The sequence below is a fragment of the Ictalurus punctatus genome, chromosome 13, assembly GCF_001660625.3.
Source record: "Ictalurus punctatus breed USDA103 chromosome 13, Coco_2.0, whole genome shotgun sequence".
NCBI classification, from domain to species: domain Eukaryota; kingdom Metazoa; phylum Chordata; class Actinopteri; order Siluriformes; family Ictaluridae; genus Ictalurus; species Ictalurus punctatus.
In genome coordinates, this window is record NC_030428.2 from 15561154 (window position 1) to 15585263 (window position 24110).

At 41.1% G+C, this 24110-nt stretch overlaps 1 protein-coding gene across 26 annotated transcripts in view; it reads left to right on the plus strand.

Moving 5' to 3' along the window:
• The first annotated feature begins 7485 nt into the window (after nt 1–7485).
• Nucleotides 7486–24110, plus strand: part of tcf7l2 (transcription factor 7 like 2) — an 84627-nt gene continuing 68002 nt past the window's right edge. For 5 of the 26 annotated variants that reach the window (XR_001814423.3, XR_008397643.1, XM_053684929.1 and 2 more), the window contains exons 1-3: nt 7486–8142; nt 8268–8391; nt 8559–8683. Coding sequence is in view for 24 of the 26 variants with exons in the window: in XM_053684929.1 (XP_053540904.1) it covers nt 7954–8142; nt 8268–8391; nt 8559–8683 (438 nt within the window). In the remaining 2 variants the exon portion in view is untranslated. The remainder of the gene's footprint in view (nt 8143–8267; nt 8392–8558; nt 8684–24110) is intronic. The other 21 variants (XM_017483994.3, XM_017483991.3, XM_053684927.1 and 18 more) reach the window with 8 other exon arrangements.

Sequence of the window (24110 nt, forward strand, 5' to 3'; positions counted from 1 at the left end):
TTCACAGCTTTCATTTATTTATTTATTTACTTACTTACTTACTTACTTACTTATTTTTAAATAACTCACTCAAATATGGGACAGCGTGTAAAAATCTAGACAAATTGTACACGAGAAGATAGAAATCGGTATTTTAATAATAATATTTCATCTCTGTCATAGCATGAATGCAACAGCTGTGCATACTTGTGTCTCTCATAAATGATATGTTGCCTGTGGGGAAAGATATCCTTTCTGTGCACAAAATATATCAATGTGGAGTTTTATTTATTTATTTATTTATTTTTAAAACATAGTAGATGAGTAAATGAAGCACAAATCAAGTTTGTTTTCAGTGTTTGTTGCAGATATCGAGCAGGATCTATGGCGTCTCGCTATTTGTTAAAGGATGTAAAGATTTGGAAATTTTGGCTCACAAGTGCCGAGGCGGATCCGTTTGGCCGCTCCGTTGGGCTTTATCGAGTGTGCTATTGTTGATGTGTGAGTAAATCCCTGCGTGCTCTCTGACTGCCTGGAGCCAGCCCCCAGCTCCTGCTGCTCCCCGTTGCACTCAATCTCTCTGTCTCTGTCTCTCTCTCTCTCTCCTCCTGATCTCCATCTACCTGGTCAGCAATCATCCCATCTCACACTCCATCTCTGTCCATTTTCCTCATCCTACTCTCTCTAGCTAGCTTTTTTTCCCCTTCTCTTTTTTTAAATACACTTTTGACACCCAATCTCTCTGTCCATGGCTCCCCAGTAGGCAGACTTCTGCATTTCTTTCTCTCCATCTTGAAGTGATCTTGTTTGGCTTTATGTTTGTGCTCATCTCCTGCGCTGGGCTGCGAATCCCACAATGTTCTCATCACTGAAGAATTTGGAGCAGCAATAACACATTAACAGGGAAACTCTTATGGTGAACAGCAACGCCACGATTAATGGCAACTCTAAATCCACGACTGTGCTTTATCTGGTTGAGTTGCATACCACATTTTATGTTTCATAAAATAACTGTTATTATTTCATTCTGTTATTCCGTTCCTGTGTTCAGGTCTAAAGCAGGCATGATCTTATGTTTGTCTAGGGCTTGTAGTCGACCTGGTAGGTTCATTGTAATAACATTCAGTTACATCTTATCTAGCTTTTGATCTAAATGTAAAGTCCGCCTCTATTGTCATGGACGACTGAGGCCATTTTGTCAAGCCGTGTTCCATTAGACTTTTCCCCTCCTCTCTGCTTTGTCTTTGTCTTCTCTCATCTTTATTTGTGAGTCAAATCCTCCTGAGGCCAGGCTTTGTTTCCACAGATTGTCAGTAGTGTGGCCTCTCTCTTTCTCTTTCTTTCTCTCTCTCTCTCTCCCTCTCTCCCTCTCTCTCTTTCTCTCTCTGCACATTTCACATTCAGTATGGAGACGTTTCAGGTGACCAAAGCTGCTGAGAACTCTGAGCAAGAGGATGAACATGAAGGATCCACAAATCTGGATGAACGGAGACAGAGCTCGGCGTCGTCCTTAGCAGTGGGACGGGATACAGGATAAAGCTGGCTGGTGGTGAAGTAGCTGTAGCAAGACATTCCTTATGCGTGTATTGGGACGGCGCTGTGAGACCTGAGTCACCAAGGACGGATAAAGTCCAAACACAGATGCTAACTGCTACACTGTGTCTCATGGGACTGAATACTGAACCACTGTGAAAATAAATGTGTGTGTATCTAGTGTGTGTAAGATGGGACGTCCTTAAGGGTACAAATTGTTTCAATTGACTGAAATTATGTCTCCTCTACTTTAAAATATTCGGCTACAAAATGACAAATCAGTGAACCAGATTTCTCTCTCTCTCTCTCTCCCTCTCTCCCTCTCTCCCTCTCTCCCTCTCTCTCTCTCTCTCTCCCTCTCTCTCTCTCTCTCTCTCTCTCTCTCTCTCTCTCCCTCTCTCTCTCTCTCTCTTGTTTCTCTCTCTCATACATACACACCTTTGCTTCCCCTCACTCCATCCCTCTTTATTTCATGTTATTAAAGCACACGGATTGTCACTGTTATTTACCAAATATAGTCTGACAAAGAAGTGGGAATTTTTTTTCCTGATTGAAGATCAAAGTGGCAAAGTCTCCTCCTCAAATCCCGCCCCTTCTATTAGAGCCCCTTAAGAACAGAGGAAACATCAATTTCTCACACATCAATGGCGGCTTCATAATCAATTGAAAAAGACACTTGTATGGGGATGCAAATCTTATCTTTGTCTTATTAAAAGCTTTTAGAAGATACATGTCGGGATTTAATATTATTAAATAAAAGGGGTTGGTTTTTAATCTAAAGATGCAGAGGCGTTAGTAATGGTCTAAATCAAAGCCAAGGGACTCTCTTAATTACAAGCGGACTTTTCCTTTCCTTATTAATATTGATAAAATATACTGTGATCTGATCTCTGTGCGTATGATGCTTTTTGGAGATGGTTAATGAACACAACTAGGACATGAGCTTCATTTCCCAGAGAGAAGAGAGCACTGATGATCCAACTAGAAAATGAGTTTCACGCTGACTGTTAATATGACCAAAAAATAACTTCTGCTTTTACTACCCCTGTGAAGTGCACTCTGACTTCTCTTTGCCTTGCCTGAGTTTATTTCTTAAATGGAGTTAGAGTGTTAATGGCATACAGCTTTATATTTGCCACAGTTTAAAAGTCAACTACAGTATGTTCCCTTTAGTGCCCCTTTTGTTCAGGTCATGAAGTGCTTTCTGGAAATATTACAAGTTAGTTTGTTTTGTGGTCAAATAGATCTCAAGGCTACGAAGAAGAAGAAGAAAAGCATATTAATAGTTTATTAACAATGTGGTTTTAACATTTTATAATGAGATTATAACGAGTGGTTTAAAACCCCTCAGCTGATACTGTTTTTTTTTGGATGAACAGACTGTATCTAACTCTTATCTAACAGGGTCTAAGCTTGATAGTATCCTTAGAATCTGACCTCAATACAGTATTTTTAAAAATTAGTTTTTAAATGTAGAGAAATGTTTATTAAAGGATCATAAATTGAATGTCAGAGTTTCAACAATGCATGAAATACCACCGATATGAACTCGAGTGCTATACTATATCTACTGCACCAACAAAAGGGGGGTTGGGGGAGAAGAGAAATCCAACTCAAAAACAACTCTTCCACTTTATTTAGAAAGAGAATTCACTTGTGCTTAATTATTGAAACGTATTTCAAAAACCTACAGCTACAATCTTTTTTTTTTTTTTTTTAAACTAAAGAAAAGCAGCTATTGATCCCCCTTGTGATAAGCATTGATTGGGCTTTGCTCGAAGCTTTCGTAGCTGAACTGGAGCCAAATGTGGGGCAGATTGATTTTACTGCAATAATTTCTTAATTAGGCCCCTGGTCTGAAACCCATACCAGGTTTTTACCCCCAAACAAGGGCTAAGAGAAGCTGATGATGATGATATGATTTGAGTCTTGAGACTACTTTTCTCTAGGTTGCACTGATGTCTAAAACAGCACTGTTCAGAATTGTATTAATTTAGAACGTTTTGAATTAGAGACATATAATACTCCTAATGTTTAGTACATCCTTTTTTTCTGACATGGAACAAGAAAGGAATGAAAAGCATGCTTTTAAAAGAACAATCAGGTTAAGCAAAGATCACCTGAAATATTCCTTAATGAAGAAAGGAGGGAAATGTAACAAATGAAAAGCAAACACATTAACGTCCTATGGAGGGCAATGAATAGATCTCTGTCTGTTTCTCCCCTCTCACCTTATGTGTCTTTTCCCCTCCTTTACACACTCCCTCACCGATTCACACACCACCCACACTGGTCTGTGTTGATTGTGAGACATTTTTATGGCTGTTGTTGAACTGTTCTTCCTGTTCTTTCTCTGTACAGAAAAAAGGCCCTGCTGTTCTTGTGTCTGGTTTAGGAAGAAGCTCCACAGACGAGGTGCTCAGCCTCTCCAGGGACAATCGGCCGCGGGCCCTACAACAGCGCAAGGCTCGCCCAAAACACAAGGCCGTCATTAAAGAAGGCCCTCTTTTAGTCAGAAGCACAAAGTGGGGTCAGAACTGCAATGCCTTTTCCACATGTGTCCAATCCAAGGGCTTTTGACATGGCATTGTTTACTATTCAAGCAGGCAAACATGGTGGGTTAAAAGGAAGACACAAAGACACAGTGCTACGTCTCGGTCTATCTGTCGCACTTAAACATCAATCAAGTAAACTTTATTGAATTAAGCGGTAAACCTGGAACTAGCTACATACAAACACACAACAATAAATAAATAGTAAAGAGAAAAGTAATAATATTTAACCAATTCAGTTCTTTAGTGACAAATATAATAATAAAATCCAGCTCACACCAATACCAGGTTATATACAGATATGGCAAATATATGAACTAATATATATTAGTACATGTAATTGACAAAGAGAGCCGATCTGATGATGTGTCTACTATACATAACCCCGAGGTCAGGAGTTCATTCTTTGTCCTCTGTGTAATGTAGACTTGATGCGATGGCAGTTTTTTCATTCTGTGTGATTTGGCTGCTATATTCCATATGACCACAAACAGTATGGGCCATGAATACTGACTCTCACACACACATACTGTTAAGATGCACACACTCAGGTGGCTGCATGTTTACTCTGCTGCTGGTCAACCCTCAGATTAATGACCATCACATCCATGTATGAAAAAGCAAACTGTTTGTTTTGGAAAAGGCATGCAGATCCTGCTCTGCCTCATATATTTCCCACTATGCAGTATCCGAGACACAGTAGGGGTGAGACTCACAGGATTGGCTGGACTTAATGTCTGGAGAGGGGACTTGCCCTCAAACATAACCGCATGTTTTATTTTAAACATGATGCAATGTAATGTTGTGTGGAATTTGATGTGTCCTGCAGTTTGTGGCTATTCACCTTCTCTGATCAATATTCTGCTACAGATAGCATTTCAGGTATAGATACACTACATGTAGAGTATAAATGAAGTATGTGTGTATGTGTGTGTATATATATATATATATATATATATATATATATATATATATATATATATATATATATATATATATATATAAAGATAATATATATATTATCTTAGTCTTTAACATTTAGCATCAATATTCAGGGCAATTTTCTATAATGAAATTAGCTTCCTTCTCTTTTGCATTAGCTTTAAAAAACACATCATTAAAGAGATTTTTGCATAACCATATAAAGCTATAATTATTTCCTCTATTATTGTCTTATAGACACAAAATGCAACAAGCTATTAGGACCGCATAATTGTGGATATTCAAGCCATTACTCAGCGGATATAATTTATCTGAACTCTTTTGGAAAAATGCTAAAATGGTTACCAGAGCCTCTCTCACAATGGGGAAATTTACAATTGATTACATGCGAAAAGGTTAAATGCCAAGTTCCACTTGTTAAAACCAGAAAAGTTTATGCTGTTTTATTTGTCCAGCTTAGAGGGAATCTGGCATAAATCAAGCTGTTGTTACTATTAAACAACCTTCTAAAATGCACATATTGTTACCATGAAAACAAGCAGGAAGACCATTAGAGCCCAACAGAGCCCATAATATGCTAATTAAGAACAGAGCCATTTCGGGCCGTATGGGAACACACAGGCATTGTGGGTAATTAACTGTTTGCACACAGACCTGATTTTTGCTTCCCTTCTGCAAGAGACCAGAAAGTGAGACCATCTCACTAGGTATCACTCCTTGAGTGGAAAGTCTGAAAAGCTGAAATTACCTGTATTATTGTCTGGGGTTACCACAAAAATGATGAATTTCATTGTGAGTCACCCTGGAACCTGTTTAAGGCCATATATGAGACAGAAAGGAATACAGATAAACTAAATTGTGATTTAACCTATGAAATAGCCGAGAAACCTAGACATGGATTTCTATAGAAATAGGGTTCTCTCCAATTCAGATCCTGACATTATTTTATTTTAAAAAATAACTTTTTTTTTTTTTTGTATGTACACTGAAACACAAAATTGGACTATGCTTCGTATCATTTGTCAATTTTTTAAAAATGAAATAATACGGACTTGTTATACTTAATCTTTACATTTTACTCCCTCTACAAGTATTGTGTGCTTTACAATATAAAACACTATTATGATATAACTGCTGAATATCACTTTTATAGCAGTTTGGCTTAGACACTACTGTAGCTTAACTGTTATGTACGCAAAATCTATAGATTTTATTGCCTCATAAGATATTAGAAAGCGTAAAAACGGGAACGATGAGCTGCTCCAAATCACACAGACGTTCAACACGTTTTTATGCCCTCTGATGTCAGTCTGACCTTTTTCTGTGTGCCTGACTTGAATGTTTGTTTCGGAGCATATTGGGCAGAGCTTCTGTCAATAGGAACTGGCTGAGTCTATGAAAAAAGATGAATGATGCTGCGCTGGCATAAATTATTCTGGGTGTGTCAAATTCAGAAAAGACAGTTGATCACTGCGTTAGGAGAAAAGGCACAGTGTCACGAATGAATTTGATAATTACTAACAGAAGTATGAATTAGTTCTAATTGCTAAATTTGTTTTTCTTCTTTTTTTTTTAAACAAATAATTTTATTGATATAATTCATATAATAATCCATGCAATTTGTAAGCCTCTTCATTTTGATATAGGAATATGGGAAACAATGGAAATCAAACAAAATGTTTGGTTGTAATAAATTGACCCAGGGTTTTCCTGCTGAATATTTATTTATTTAAAGAGGAAAGTCAGGCAACAGACAGCGGTTTATTATTTCTTAATGGCTGGAGGTCAGCCTCCTTCAACCAGCTGTGTGTGTGTGTGTGTGTGTGTGTGTGTGTGTGTGTGTGTGTGTGTGAGAGAGAGAGTCTCCTACAGCTGTGAAACACTTCTCTGAGAGATCACACTGCAGGCCTACAGTGAAATGGGTTTTCACCTGAACATCCCTGTGTAGCCCACTTTATTTATTTATTTATTTAATTTAATAATAATAATAATAATAATAATAATAATAATAATAACAATAATAATAATGTTTATTTATTAAAAAATTTTGTGTTCATTAAATACATCAAATAGTCTTTATGGAAATTGTCCGTAATTTATTTGTACCCACAAACGGTTGTGTAATGCTATTGATGCATAATTGTTCGTTTTATTCGAATTTTTTTTCAATATCTTGTACATTTAATCAGATCACTGTATTTTATTTTATTATAAATGTGTCTTTTTTAGGTACAGAATAAAAAGAGAAAACGAGGAAGCAGCTTTGTGCACTTGAATCAGTTTTGCCGTTAAAACACACACACACACTCACACTCTCACACACACACACACACACACACACTCTCACACACACACACAGAGTTTCCGTGTATCTGCGGCTCTTCCGCCTCCTCGTCATTCCAGCAGTAAAGCAGGGCCACTCTCTCTCTCTCTCTCTCTCTCTCTCTCTCTCTCTCTTTTGCTCTTCTCCACCAAAGCTCGCTTTTCCTTCCTCGCTTTTCAAACCGCTGTGTTCGTCTGCCGCTTTCCTCCAGCCTCTCTCTCCCCCCTCCCTACTTTCCTGCCCCTCTCTATTTATGAAAACGTCACTTCAAGTCCCTCCCTGTTTGAATCTCATTAGTTTCTTGTGTGTTTCTCCCTGTCAATAATCCCGAATCCAGACTCTCTCTATTTCCATCCCTCTCTAGCTGTCAATCAGCGCCGCCTTTGAACTGAAAACCACTCCGACCAACTTCAACTCACTCAATCCGAGCGGCTCGGCTCCGTCTACGGCTTCTCTTTCTGCCAAGATCCCCCCTTTTTTTTTTTTTTTTTTTTTAGTTTTGTACTAATCGCCAGTCCTTGGGAAACACCAGGGCAGACCCTAAACTCCAAGTCGGATTCGGGATCAGAGAGATCAAGGGTTTAAAACTTTGTGTTTTGGCCCCCCAACACTGCTCGGGAGAAAATGCCGCAGCTGAACGGCGGTGGAGGGGACGATCTGGGTGCGAACGATGAAATGATTTCCTTCAAAGACGAAGGAGAACAGGAGGAGAAAATTTCAGAGAACTCCTCTGCAGAAAGGGATTTAGCAGATGTCAAATCTTCGCTCGTAAACGAGTCAGAAACGAATCAAAACAGCTCTTCGGATTCAGAGGTAAGTGACAGAAACACCGCGGATCACTTGTCCTTTAGTTTACTTTTACGTTAGTTTATTTTTTTTTTCCTGTAAAGCGCCAAACTTTTGTGTCTGTTTCGCCGCCGTGCTGCTGATCACTAAAGCTAACCGTTTTGCCATTGTGCTGTGTTCAACGCTCCGCCGTGTCGCTGCATTTGAAGGCGGAAAGACGGCCTCCGCCTAGAGCCGAAACTTTCCGAGACAAAACAAGAGAAAGTTTAGAAGAGGGTGAGTCGCTCTTTTCTCAAAATGAGCTTGTGTTTGAGCTCCTTTTCCCCCCCTTACACACAACACCAAAAACACGCACACCGCATTGCTTAAACGCTTAAATGTTCTTTTTTCCCCCTCCTGACGCTCCCTAAGAAAGTTTTCTTCTTTTCCCCCCGCCATGTTAGCTGCGAAAAGGCAAGATGGAGGGCTGTTCAAGAGCCCCCCGTACCCGGGCTATCCATTTATAATGATCCCCGACCTGACCAGCCCCTACCTCTCCAACGGATCCCTCTCACCCACGGCGCGCACAGTAAGTGCCCTTATTTCTGTTTTTTGTTGTTGTTGTTGTTGTGTGTTGTTGTTTAAACTTCCACTGTCCTCTACACACGACTGAAACACGGTTAGAGGTAAAGTCAGAACACAAAGCTGGGAAAGTTCGACTGAGAAATCTCCACTCAGAAGTTTCGCAACTTGTCCCTGATGTGATCCGGATACTGTACCGCCGCATTGCTCTCATAGTGTTCAAGCTAAAGCTAACGCGCTACAGCCGTACAGCTCTTCCTCAAGCTCACACTCACACACACACACTCACACACACTCCAAATACCAAACACAAACTCACTGTACACACCACTATAATACATATAATAGACTAATATGTGTGTGGGTGTGTGTGTGTGTGTGTGTGTGTGAGTGAGTGTAAATGATTCAGTGTGACTTGCGCTTTTCATTTGGACTTGAATGTCGTGTCTTCAGTCACGTGCAGAATGAAGAATGAGGCCACATCCAAAAAGTCACCTTTAATATCAGCATTCACATAACTATTATTATTATTATTGTTATTATTATTATTATTATTATTGTTATTATTATTGGCACATCTGGCGAGCAGTGGAAGATGTGAGGTCATAATGTATGCACATTATAAACATGAGCCAAGGGAAATAGAAGCACTTAATGAAAACATTTGAAGTGAGTAAACATTTGCATAAAATATGCACAGCCCATACAACATTTATTATTTGTATTGACAGCAATTTGCACGACGGGATCAAATAAAACGAATCCCAAGTCAAACATTCGCACCGTTCCCATGCAGTGGATTTGGTGTATGTAAATAAACCTTATTTATATTACAATTACTATATTATTGCTGTTTGAAAAAATTTGGATTATAATGATGCGTTTCTGCAACTTTTCCCAGTACACTTCCTCATCCCAGAGGACATTAGTGTTGCTTTAACAGGGCGATTTTAGTTCATACGCAGCTGGTATTTGTGTTATTTTTATATAATGGTGGCGTGTACACGGTCTCAGGCTTCATGGGATTACACAAAACAAATAATTGAACAATATAATATTGATCTCTGTTTATTGCTTGTATTTATTAGTGTTTAGTTGAAAGTAAAATTTGAAATTGCATTTAAATTTAATAAATACGAAAAACGTGTGTGTATATATTATATATTATTATATATTTATATATATTATATATAAATATATAAACACAAAAACTGTGATGCGTGTATGATATTTTAAATGCTGCGTGGTGAATATTTTAATGAGGCATAGTGTTTTTGTGTGCGTGTGTGTGTCAGTGCGTATCCACTGTCACCATGCTTCACATATCACGGTGTCGTTTTAACTCCATTCTTGTACTCACAGAACTCGTCAAGAGTGTAATACCAAATCAGTGAGAGTTGACATGCACTTTCGTTTATACTGAAACACACACACACACACACACACACGCGTCTAATACAAAATAAGTGTATGGCCACTTATAAAATGGATACTGCATAAAGAAATGGAGGTGTTTGTTGAAACGGTGGTTAGATAGTGCAGATAGAGAGGGGTGCTGCTGAAAGACGAGGGCGATCATGTCCTAAAGCTTCCTGTAACATTAATGTAATGTTGTCGATCATCTCTGACGAGTCTAAGACTCACAATGTCCTTCAGACGATATAATCCTTTTATTACCTGTAGATTGGAATAGGTATAATGCTCAGTTTACCTGCATTCTCTGTAGATCTATATATATTTATTTGCTTATAGCGTTTGGTGCAATGTAATGTTATAGCTTAGCCACTGTAGCCAGTCCACAATTATTAGCGCATCAGTTTTACATTCTCTCTCTGTCTGTCACTCTCGCTCCATTTGCCTCTTTCTCCTTCGCTCTGTGAGCTCTGCTACCTGTGTGTTGCCTGGGCTTCCTACCCGTGCCACTTTGAAGTTGAAAGCCGTTGTATTCACAAACGCATTACTTAAGTCTAGTATAAATAATTCACCTGAGCATCGATTAGCTGTCTTTCTTTTTAACAAACACTCAGAGTTGAACCCTGCTAAACGGCTCTGATGCTGTTAAACCTTTATTACGGAAGGCTTTTCCGTGTGGCCGGTGCCGAGCCCTCGTCGTGCTGTGCATCTCTGCGGTTCAGCCGTGTTTTTTTACTAACATTAAGCAGAACGACTGTAAATGCAGCGTTGTTTTGGTTCCAGTTGTACGAATCAGCCTATTGCTTGGAGCTCTGTTTTAGGTTAAGGCAAATTTACAGCTCTGAAGGGTGATGTAATGTGTTAGCGAGAGTCAGCTGTGTGGAAGGCTGCAGCATTGAGGTGTATATTTAAAAGGTGACGATCTTTAGGATATTGGGACGTCTTGCCTGTGTCAGCTGATTCTTCCTCAGCAGCCTCGTGCAATAGTGATGAAATGCCTGTTCCTGGGCTTGTGTTTGAGTGTGTGCGGAAAGGGGGAGGAGGACTTGAATTAGTCTGACCTCGGAGGGCCATAATAACGGGAAGTTTGTTTTTCCAACAAGCCCGGCCTCAAAATCTCTATGATGATTAGGTGGAGTTTAGAATTCGACGTGACGCTACACGGGCAGCGTGAGCGCTCCGTCTCTCTCGGTGCCGATCTGCTCGAGTCAGCCCTCGCGGCTGGAGCAGGTCAGGGGTATGCATATGTACTGCTGTGGCCTGTATGTGTGTGTTGTGGTTTTAAAGGTGGCTGGTTATGCGGGCTGCTGTAGGGGAACATTTCACCTCAGCGGGTCTGCGTGAAGAGGCAGGCAGAGGCCGACTCGAGGCAGCGCGCAGACCAGGGGCTTTATGCCTGTAAATCCTCTGGGTTTATTTACTGCCTCTGCGACTTATGAATGTTAGGATATTTGACGCCACCCCTGGCCCCATAATTCCTAAGGCCTGCAGACCTCTGGCAAGGGTTTTGGGTTTCAATGTATAATTATGTGCAGTTAAAAAAAAAAAAAAAAGAGCCAGGAATAAAATAAGAGGAAAACCTGCAGCAGCCAGTGTCCTCTGCTCTGTTTATGAATAAAGAAAAAGATGGGCTCTGAAATTCCACTGCAAACCTGACATATGGATCAATTTCACAATCTGACCTTTTTTCTTTTTTCCATTTCCCCCCCTTTGTTTCTTTCTTTTTTTTTTTAATATGCAGTGGATCTGTCATTTTAAATAATAATAATAATAATAATAATAATAATAATAATAATAGTCATTATTTATTATTATTATTATTATTATTATTATTATTATTGTTATAGTAATAATATAATTATTGCCTATTATAACATATGCAAACTGTTTGAGTATATAAACAATTGAAACCGTTTCAGTGCGAGCTGTTTTTAAGGAATGTATTCTGATAAAAAGCACATGTGCGAGTCGTTCGTGCGACAGTGGCTGAACAAATTTTAATAAACCCTGACACTATCTTTCTAACCATTTTATTAATACCTAACCCGTAATGCCATATCTCATGGATTATGTATGTTGTGTTGCCACATTGAATAGCTTGTCGTGTGAAGGGCAAGAGATAGTTTAATGCGGATTTAGGGGGATAGACTCCTACCTTATCAAATTGGCTTTACACGTTGATGGCTCGTAATTGCTGTCCGCGGGGGGTTCAGCGAGCGATGCGGCCGGGTTTTTGTCGCCGCTCTCCGCAAAACATACTCTCAGTTTATTTAGAAGCTTGCCATCCTTTTGTTTTGCAAATCACTTTTGTTTATAAAGAATGGCAGAAGCAAAGTCTCTCTGTTCTTGTCTCCCCCTGTCCTTTTTCTCTTTTCTTCTCCTCCTCCCGGTCTCTCGACCCACGCATGATAGAAACGATGTGCTGTTTTGCTCGAGCTTGATAAACAGCCACAAAAAAAAAAAAAAGAAAAGAAAAGAAAAGTGCAATCTGTTTTGGATTTGAGGGAGTTAAGTCGGGGAGCAAAGTTTGGCAGCATTAAGCTGAAATTGGGGCCTGCGAGACATTAGTGGCACACAGCACATTCTCAGGCCTTAATTAGTCCAAACTGTAATTGTTCATGGTCTGCCAATAGGAGTAATGCACAGGAAAAGTGGAGTTGCACTAAATCGGCCCACGTTTTTTAAAACAATAAATCACTCGCATATTTGTGCCGTGATTCAGATGGAGTCTCGACCTCTCCCATCTCGACATGTGGTAAATTGTAAAGTCAATGAATCGCAGATGTAGGGGAGAGAGTGAGAGAGAGACAGAGTACAGTAAGGTTTTGTTAGCGCCTGGTGAATGAATGGAAAAGATTAGTCCTGTAAATATTTATTGAGTTATATTGTGTGTGTGTGTGTGTGTGTGTGTGTGTGTGTGTGTGTGCTGGGTTAGTTATCTTATGGTGATTTCGGTGGGCTGCATTTTTTGTGTAGAAAGTGGTGTGGAGTTGTTTGTGTATTTAGTTTTGTTAAGTACATGTGTTTTGTGTGTTCATGTTTATAGTACGATCTACACTCTTCTGAGCCGTATTAAGAACAGTAGGTCATGAATTAGCCAGCTTGTAATTATGTCCTTTTCAGACAGAAGGAAAATAAATAAATAAATAAACAAATAAATAAATAAATGGATGTAAAAATCCATTTTGGAAAATTCTATTTATTTAATAATATTTATAGTATTGTTTTTGGGGAAAAAAACAAACAAAAAGAAAACAGACAGACCCTCGGTTATATAGCATATTCTGTATTATATTTCTAAAGCGTGTGTTTGTGAAGCAGTGAGCATGGCGCTGTCCCGCTGCGGGCCTGATAAACGCGAAGCCGTTGTAAATTTGAGGTCTCATGGAGCAGCATTGCCTTAGCAGCTGTGTGTTGCTGACCCAGCCCCCTCTCGTCTACCGTTCATTTCCATAAAGTTCAGCACAAAGATTGCACTGTACATCTGGAATGCAACTTTTGTCATCTGGTAAATATAGTCCTCCTGCTGGCCCACACTGTGCGGGGCTCCCAAAACATGGGAATCATATTATTCGCTCTCTCTCTCTCTCGCGCTCTCTCCTCTCTCTTTCTCTGTCCATGCCTCACACGTGCATGTGCAAATGCAGTTCACACACAGCGCTCGTGCTGATTTAATCGTTATGTGCAAATTTGTTTCGTAAAACTTTGCAGCAGCAACAGTATATCAGGAACATGTTTGGGGGGAAAAAAACCTTCAGTTGTGCCGACCGCTTTCTGTTGAATAGATTTTGTTTATTTTTTTTATTTTAAGTTATTCGGTAGTATTTGTTTAGTAGGAGAGTGGGTGTGCTTGTTGGAGTGAATTCTAGGAAATATATTAGTAACAATTTGTAATGATTATATATATAATATATACAATTTGTGATGCATCGTCACATAATTTGTGAAGTTAGATATCTTAATATGATGCACCATTGGTTGATAAATCAATGATATGACCAATCATATAAATATAATGATAAATCAAATCATATATTGATATCCTCTATTACAAGATGACGTTTGACTACGTAAGATAACTCATGGCTAATGCTATTGTATCTGTAATATCTCGTAAGTTGGGACTGCAGGAGTGAACGGTTTTAGACGACGCTGTTTGGGGTCGTTAGTCCGTGCTGCATTGGTGTGGAGGGGGCAGGGAGGCCGAGAAAAGCGGGAAAGCCAGTGGCCGGTGTGCCCGCTGTGGAGGGACCGAGGGTGGATGATGGGGAGGGAGACGCACAAAGGCTGCTTGAATAGGGTGCATAATTGCTGCTAATGCTGGGGCAATGAGAGCGGCCACAGTTCCTGGTTAGATGTCCAAACAATAGAGCCCCAAGGCCTTGCATTTATCTACCTTAAAAAAAAGAGGGAAAAAACACAGCAGGGCCGAGAAAAGACAGGCAGGGAGGTGACAAGTTTATAGCCGTGTTTGATGGACAAGCCATGTGTGTGGCTTTTCTCCTCATTTAGTGAATAGGCCCGTTCACTGCGTTTATTAGCTCCTCCTGACCCGAGCCTCGTCATCAGAACGACTGCTCAGAGTGAAGTGACTCTGGAATTCAGCGGCGCTGGGATTTTTGTTTGAATTGGAGCACGCTCGGCCAAAGTGCACGCACACCGACATGATTTCTGTTGGAAAGGATTCTCCCCCTGACCTTTTTATGGCAAATGATTGAGTGACTAATTTGTTTCTCTGTGTGTGTGTGTGTGCGTGTGTGTGTATGTGTATTTTTGTTACGTATACACGCATGCATGCTGTCATGATGATTTCACTGGACTTTTATAACCAAATTGGTAAAGATAATGGCAAAAAGATAATAATCAGTGCCAAAGTTCAGAACACACCTTTAAGAACGAGTGTGTAACCTTAACTACATCGTTTCAAGCTCAGAGATTTCTGTTGTGCTGCCATTTTCACGTCACTTAATATCAATATTTTTAAATGTTTTTTTTTTATTGATATTAATTTATATTTCAGGTATATATAAGATGAAATATTTCATATTTTTTCAAATGAAAGCGGTAGAAGCGTGCGTATGTTATGATTGTGTTATTACGGCCTGTGTGAATGGTTTTGTTGATGACTTATTCCTGTTTATTATGTGAAATGTTTCTCTTTGATAAGAGAATATGGCTAATTTGGGATCAGCAGGCGAGTTCAGTCTTCAGATCGCAAACTCAGATTCTGGAGTCTTTCTATTGTGGAAGGTAAAATCTTGTTTGCTGCAGTTATCAGTACTAATTCCTACGGATACTCCGGGAGCATTTTGTATTGGTGGAACACAATGGACAAAATAATAGATGATAACACTCATGCTGTGTATTTTTAATCTTCTAATTAAACCTTTAATTGCTGCCAGTTAAGCTCAGAGGAAGGTCCTAAGAGTGTGAATGTATATACAAATGCGTTCCCCGCACACACACACACCCCTCCCCCCCACCCCCGCTTTTTTTTTTTTTTTCCTCTTTCTTTTGAGCTAATTCTTTTTCTGCATCTATTCAAGGAACTGAATTCCTATGTGAGCAAAATTTAAAGTCAGTGCTTCTCAAGGATTGGAAGAAGTACACATTTATTACTTTATGGATTAGGAGGAAAATGTTACCATGATTTATATATGTTAAATATGGGGGGTTTTTTGGTGCTTTTTCTTCTTTCTTTTTTTTTTTTTTTTTTTTTAACACACATGAATCTTCATGGTGCAGTTTGTCATGCAGTCACAGATAATGCATTTATAAGCACAGGTATTCCGAAATTATAGGCATGAAATGGGAGCTCACCTGCCGTCTTGGAGATAGCGTTGATGTATTCAGTAATTTCAGTCTATTATACAGTATAGATAATATTTTTTTTACATGATTAGCACTTTACTTTTCCATGCTTGCTGCACTTATTTTCTGTTATTTATGTGAGCTAGATACGTAGATTAATATAGACAGAAAAATCTCGAGAGAATCGTGCAAAACTTCAAGGTAGAAAAAAATTCCAGGGCTATAAACACAATTCTAGAAATGTACAGAATTGACTTCCCATGTTAAACTGTCAATTACATTCCAATTGGAGGGCATGCGAAAGGACGTGTATCAGTGGTCGCCCGGCCTGAGGGTATGGAGAATACGCTAGACGTTAGGCGGCGTTCAGTGATGTGGAGTGAGATTGTAACGACGCGCTCTCATCTCGAGGGTGTGAGAATCGTCACAATGACAGAGGAGGTGTGTAATCCAGCAGCTCTTCGCATTTAACAGACACGATGAGCATCTGTCACCGATAGTAAATAGCGATCTGTTTTCGCTGCCTATCTGACAGAGGCAAAAGAGTGAGCGATGAGACGGGAGTGATTTATAAGGAAAGAGGTCCTAATCCTGACCTGGGGCTGTTGGCTTTGGACGCTGGACAGATTTAGACACGCCACCGGGAGTCATGTGACCATGGCAGCGTTCCGTTCATCAGCACGGCCTTTAGAACGCAGCTTTTCTTTATCTGCAGCTTTACTGCTCCTCTATCTTTATGAGTCGTCACACTTTGCATTTTTCAGATATCGGCCTAGTTAAATTGCCTGTGTTGTCATAACGAGTGGCGTCGAGCGGCCGGATTTCAGGTCTGAGACTTAGTTCCGGGTTTCAAGCTCAACTAGCTTAACTAGCTAAAAGCCCGTGCACTTAAACTTGTACAGTAGCATTTTGAGTTCTTGTATGACTGACCAAGACGTAAGAACGTGGTGACTCAGAGGTCACCTGCTTTTGTTTAGCGCTGATGATGGTCCTCAATCGACTGTCTTGCTCAGTCCCAGGCCCGGTACCACAGAGAGCAGATGTTTGGTAGTGAGTGTGCTGTGGAATTCAGAGCTGTTTAAACAGTGGGCTGTCTCAGCACAGGCCTGAATGGCTGCAGGGAAGGAAGTTCTCAGTGTTTACATAGCTCAATTGTCCTGCGGGCCTCACAGTGTCTAATGCACTACTGTTCAAACACTCAAGAGTGTAGAGTTGACCCCTACTGCAGTTTAGCCACAAGCCCTGAGTGTGTGTGTGTGTGTGTGTGTGTGTGTGTGTGTGCGCGCTTGACTTTGTGTATGCACAAGCTTGCTTTGTTTTTTGGCTGAAAGTTGCATAGTCAGGATCCATAGTTGCAGGCTCCATTTACTCCTCAGGATGGTGTTTGCTAGAGCCTAGTGGTTTAGCTGATTGATATCGAAGTACAGCTTAGCTCAATTCATCTCAATTCACCTCCAAGCAAAGCAATGGAGGCTGTGTAACGACAGCGCAAGGAAGCGATAGACAGAAGTCCCCTTTGCTCCACCATGACCGTGCCTACTGGAGAGGTAGACATTGACATACGGGGGAATCAGCTAATTGTTGTTTGAATGACCTGTTGTGATCCAATGACAAATCGCCCCCACTCCTGCCAGTGGAGCGGAAAATGTAGCCTGGATTGGCATGATGTTAGCAAGTGTGTAAACTGTGCTTCAACAAGATGGATAAACGCAATTATTGGGCAGACCTGGAAAGGGAAAATCTATTTAAAGCCTGTAACGCTAAGCAGGGGCCGTGGTTAATTCATTTGGCCAATTTGCGGGTGATGTACGAGTGTCGGAGCACATTAGTCAGGGGTGCGCAAAAGCCTGGATGGTTGTGTATGTCTGCATGTGTCTAAATGGGGGAGTGGGGTTGTGTTATTGGAGCCCTGGTTTCTTTGGACCTGCCCTCCCCCTCACATCTCTCCTGTTTTGTCATTACTACTTCTCCTGCCATTTCAGTGGATAATACAAATGGACCCAGCGCGCTGAAGTGGCACAAAGATACACAGAGTGCAAGAAAGCAATGTCTCGGTGCAAATGAGGCAGGGAGGACAAAGTGGTCCTTGTGGGGTGTCCATTGAGCAGCCTCCACAGTTGCGTCTCCATACCATACACCAGTTCATCTCCATTCAATCTCCATACCATACACCAGTTCATCTCCTTTCAGTCTCCATACCATACACCAGTTCATCTCCATTCAATCTCCATACCATACACCAGTTCATCTCCATTCAATCTCCATACCATACACCAGTTCATCTCCATTCAATCTCCATACCATACACCAGTTCATCTCCATTCAATCTCCCTACCATACACCAGTTCATCTCCATTCAGTCTCCATACCATACACCAGTTCATCTCCATACCATACACCAGTTGCATCTCCCTTCAATCTCCATACCATACACCAGTTCATCTCCTTTCAGTCTCCATACCATACACCAGTTCATCTCCATTCAATCTCCATACCATACACCAGTTCATCTCCATTCAATCTCCCTACCATACACCAGTTCATCTCCATTCAATCTCCATACCATACACCAGTTCATCTCTATACCATACACCAGTTCATCTCCCTTCAATCTCCATACCATACACCAGTTGCATCTCATTCTACACACCTCAGTAACACACTTAATTTGGAGATAAGTTTGAAGTGAAAGAAGGAAGCAGGTCAAGGGGGGAGTTTAGTGGTGAACCAGGGCCAAGGCACCCTGGCAACATTTTATGTGAATTTTCTACAGTTTATGATTAAGTTACAGTTGCTGGTGTTTACTGCAGGACTGCAAGGGTCGTGCTGTGTACAGTTACTGCTTGTTGGAACCAACACCACATTTCGTGCTCTCATTTATCACATTGTTCTCCTATTTTGGAAAAGGGCTATTGCTGAAAAACACGTTTCATTTTTTCATATAGATAATAAAATATTTTTCTTTTCTTTATATAAAGAGTGGAATCTTTATTCTTTTATTATGGCCTATTGCATCTGTCTTCAGAACCACAGTTTTATCACTTGTGCTCAGTATGTTTTGAACATGTAAAGACTTGTGGGGGAAAACCACTTGACAGTTACACAAGTTGAGCAGTATGCAAACTCAGGGGGCACAGCACAGGGAAGCAAGAAGGAAGAGGCGTTGCTTAAAAGCTTATGGACACAGGTTAAACCACAGATCTTTTCAAATAGGGGAGACACAACATTGGTGGCTGGGTAGTAGATTTTGCCATCACCAAACACTACATGCATGGCTAAGGTATGAGACCAGGAGAGGCTTCTGTGTTGGAGGACAAACTGGGTTTGTCTCTTGTCACTTGACTGTATACCTCTCTGCTTGTGAAGTCAAGAAATGAGAGAGGGCTTGGGCAGCTGGCCAAGCAGCCTGCTAACAGTTGCTGTGTGGCCCACGGCCTCAAATGCTCACGTCTGGGGCTTAAAGGACAGGGAGACCTCTCTGCACTCATGTTGCTCCTTGTGGTCAGCTTAATACTAACTCAGTGTGAACAGACATAATGCTGATGGCCACTAGACACACACTCCTTATGACAACATTGGGATTTCTTAAAGATATCGCTACAGAAGCAAAAATACTTCTCCCAAGATCCTGGACTATTTTCAGAAACCTTGGATGGATTTGAGAGCAATTTGAAAATGGATTTGAGAGCAATTTCCGGCTTTCTCCCTGCTCTGTGCTTTCCACAGGAAGTAGCCTTTTATCCCAATTGCTTATACAAGGAACTCCTTGCTTAACCAGACATGCCAGACAATGTTCCAGATCTTCACCTTGTACTTTCGTTTGGAAGCCAGATCCTTCTTCCTCGGAAAGCCCTGCAGTTAGAATGATATTTCCTTCTTCCATTTCTATCTCATATACTCTGGTACAAGACAACTGCCGATTGGAATTCCTTGTCCAACTCGGACAGAAAAAACATAGCTCGGACTTTTCTGTATGCTTCTCAGATCAGTTTACAGTGATCAACATGCCTCCTCACACAAGTGTTTCCATTTAAGAGAAGGCTGGCAGTCTTATTAGAGCCAAAGACGGGACAAATGTTTGAACCAGCCATTCTATATGGATTCAAACGTGAGACTGTGTTAAAATAATTTTTTTACTTGCAGGGCTAACAGACAAAGCTATAGTCCCTATGACCCTGTGGCGTCTGTATGATAAAGTACAATAACAGCAGATTTAGCTCTAGAATCAAAGCGAGAATGTGTTCATTGCCATGTTGTGCTTTATATAAACGGATAGATGTTAGTGTAGCGATGCATTGTAACATGTCCTCTGATGGTTAGGGAAGATTTATTGCTCTGGTGCGAGGCTGAGGCGTTGCTCGTCCTCCCTGCACGAAACATGATACCCAGGGGCTTGGCCAGAACATTCACCAATCAGAGATTCATTAACACCAAGCAACATGACAGGTGACCATTCAGACATAAATGTATGCCAGAGAAGACAGGCTCCAAATATTTTTATTGCCGTTATTTTGGAAGGCATTCACATGAGCACTGACATGTATAACCATGCTGGTTACAGTTATTGGAGTCAAAGTCACCAGCAGCGGTATTGTTTCGATGTTGGCGTTGATGGTTCTTGCCGTTCAGACAGTGTAGTGTCACTGGGTGAATTTATGTTGAGGGCTTGATAGGGAAGCTGCATAGTTTAGCCCTCTTGGAGCTGTGGTCTGAGATGCTGGAACAAACGACCACTAATTGTTGACCAAAGCCAGTGGCAGAGGGAGTGGTGGAGGATGACTGGAACTTTGGCAGTGAAAGGCTAAAGACTCGAGCTTGCTGCTGGGTTTTCAAGGAAAAAGTGGATTCCTGGGATTCTCCCAAAAGAAAAACCACAATGCCGAATAAAACCCATAAACGAAACACGTTCCCTCTTTTAAGAAAAGAACATCATTGTCACTTCTCATTTTCACTTGATATGTGGTTTACCACACCGAGTTGCTCCGAACGGCTCAGTCAGACTCGGGCCTTTTTGGGGGGCTAAAAATGGTGTACTTTTGTTTTCACTGATTATATTATTCTTCATTTGAAACAGAGCCTGGTCTCTTCTTCTATTTCTTCACGCCTTCTTGATTTCTGTCACAGATGCTGGTTAAGAGGCACATCTGCTTTCACGAGGCTGTCGAGCAAATCCTGTTCTGTAACATTGTCGCGTTGGCTAGAATTTAGCAAACAAATCATCGGTAAGGAATCAGTTGGACGTCCAGTCACTGGGAATTGGCCTGTTTGCCATCTGTCTGCTGGGATTACAGTTTCTGTGTAATTAAAAGTGCGACCCTGGGCTTGGGCTAGTAGGAGGGAAGACGAGGCATGGGGCTAGGTAGAGTGATCCCATTACACCAGGGGAAGGAGGGGGTTAGGGGTGAGAGGAAGTGCTTCAGTGCAGAACTAAAGATAGCATGTGTAACAGAGTGCAGCAAAACTGGCACTCTCCTGTACATGGATGTGTATGCATGGTAAAACCCACTGGCTTATTTAGCATGAGTTTAGTTGGAACAGAGCAGACATCCAAAGTCCAAGTGATCCCTGTGTGCAGCCTGTGTATCCAGAAGGGTGTGGAGAGGCAGGGGGTGAGGGCTCCTGCTTTATCTCTCGATTTCACGTGAACCGTTGTTTTGACTCGTGAGCCACAGCTTCCCTTGGACACTTTCCAGAGGCTACAGAAGCCCCTCAGAACTTGAGTGAAAGGCCCTGGTCATCTGGATTCGGATTTGAGATCTTGTTGCTCCTAGAAAAGAGAGAATATGTGACCTAATGAATGTGTTTGTTGCTGTGTTTGAGTTTGTGATCATTATACAGTTCCTTCCCGTCTCTGTTGCTCTCTCTCCTACCCTCTCGGTTTGTGTCTCTCTCCATCGTGTGTCATTTCTCTCATGCACAAACAGGATGTGGAGCTGAAAAAGACATTAGAAATATAACCAGTATGGGTTGGATGGCGTTAGGTGACACTTCCGCCAAGAGGAAGCGTGGCATTTAGTAAGGAAACACACGAACAAAAATAGCGGTTTTAATTAGCATGGCTGATTATGACATGGTCTCTATGTGGTTACCCAGGCATGACCGAGGTGGCCCTATCTTTGGGCATGGGGCCAAGCTCCTGAGAAATTACAGGCTGTCCAAACAAGAAACCTAGCCTAAGCTCTCCATTTCCTCCCTCCTTCCCTCTGTCTATGATGTTGTCCATCTTTCCATATCTCTGAATTCTAGATAACTCCTTTGCCCTCTTTCCAAATTTATTTGTTTCTCCAAATACCATCTCTAGGTTTGTCCCATTGAGACGCTATCCTACTATATCCAATCTCTCTCTCTCTCTCTCTCTCTCTCTCTCTCTCTCTCTCTCTCTCTCTCTGATTACAGTGCATCCGGAAAGGATTCACAGCGCTTCACTTTTTCCACATTTTCTTATGTTACAGCCTTGTTTCAAAATGGATTAAATTCATTATTTTCCTCAAAATTCTACAAACAATACTCCATAATGACAACATGAAAGAAGTTTGTTTGAAATCTTTGCAAATTTATTAAAAATAAAAAACAAAAAAGCACATGTACATAAGTATTCACAGCCTTTGCTCAGTACTTTGTTGAAGCACCTTTGGCACCAATTACAGCCTCAAGTCTTTTTGAGTATGATGCTACAAGCTTGGCACACCTATTTTTGGGCAGTTTCTCCCATTCTTCTTTGCAGGACCTCTCAAGCTCCATCAGGTTGGATGGGGAGCGTCAGTGCACAGCCATTTTCAGATCTCTCCAGAGATGTTCAATCGGGTTCGAGTCTGAGCTCTGGCTGGGCCACTCAAGGACATTCACAGAGTTGTCCTGTAGCCACTCCTTCGTTATCATGGCTGTGTGCTTAGGGTCGTTGTCCTGTTGGAAGATGAACCTTAGCCTCAGTCTGAGGTCCAGAGCGCTCTGGAGCGGGTTTTCATCAAGGATGTCTCTGTACATTGCTGCATTCATCTTTCCCTCGATCCTGACTAGTCTCCCAGTTCCTGCCGCTGAAAAACATCCCCACAGCATGATGCTGCCACCACCATGCTTCACTGTAGGGATGGTGTTGGCCATGTGATGAGTGGTGCCTGGTTTCCTCCAGACATGACGCTTGCCATTCAGGCCAAAGAGTTCAATCTTTGTTCAATCTTTGGTCTGAGAGTCCTTCAGGTGCCTTTTGGCAAACTCCAGGTGGGCTGTCATGTGCCTTTTAATGAGGAGTGGCTTCCGGCTGGCCACTCTACCATACAGGTCTGATTGATGGAGTGCTGCAGAGATGGTTGTTCTTCTGGAAGGTTTTCCTCTCTCCACAGACACGCTGGAGCTCTGTCAGAAATCATGTCCAATCAACTGAATTTACCACAGGTGGACTCCAATCAAGTTGTAGAAACATCTCAAGGATGATCAGTGGAAACAGGATGCACCTGAGCTCAATTCTGAGTGTCATGGCAAAGGCTGTGAATACTTATGTACATGTGCTTTTTTTGTTTTTTATTTTTTAATAAATTTGCAAAGATTTCAAACAAACTTCTTTCATGTTGTCATTATGGGGTATTGTTTGTAGAATTTTGAGGAAAATAATGAATTGAATCCATTTTGGAACAAGGCTGTAACATAAGAAAATGTGGGAAAAGTGAAGCGCTGTGAATACTTTCCAGACCCACTGTATGTCTCCAAACTGGCAATAAGTTGATTGCTTTACAGACATGATGTAAGCCCCTGCCCTAGGGTACATCAGGTTGGATTTCTCCTGCTTTATCTTGTAAAGCCTAAATTAACAGCTGGTTTGGTTTGAGTTCTTCTGGATCTGACTAAAGGATTAGGCATCATTCTCATGTGAGTCAATCTGGTTTGATTTATTGCAGGTCTATCAAAAAAGATCAATGGAGGCTCTTTTGAAAGTAAATCCTGGTTGGTCTTTGCGCTTACTTGTCATCATTGTGATTCTTTTTTTTCTTTCTTTTTCCTATGGCTCTCACTCCTTCATTCTCATCCTCTCCCTCCCATTAGCTGTCTACTCCTCGCTTTCTTTTCTTTCTGTTTTTTCCTGTCTTATCTGAGCTACGCGGGGAGTTAGCGATCAGTGGTGTCTGTGGTATTTTGCTGTTGTACTGGATGGATTTTTCTTTCTCATTAGCTATCCATCACTACAGCTCAAATTGAAGCCTGGATTTAGAAGCACA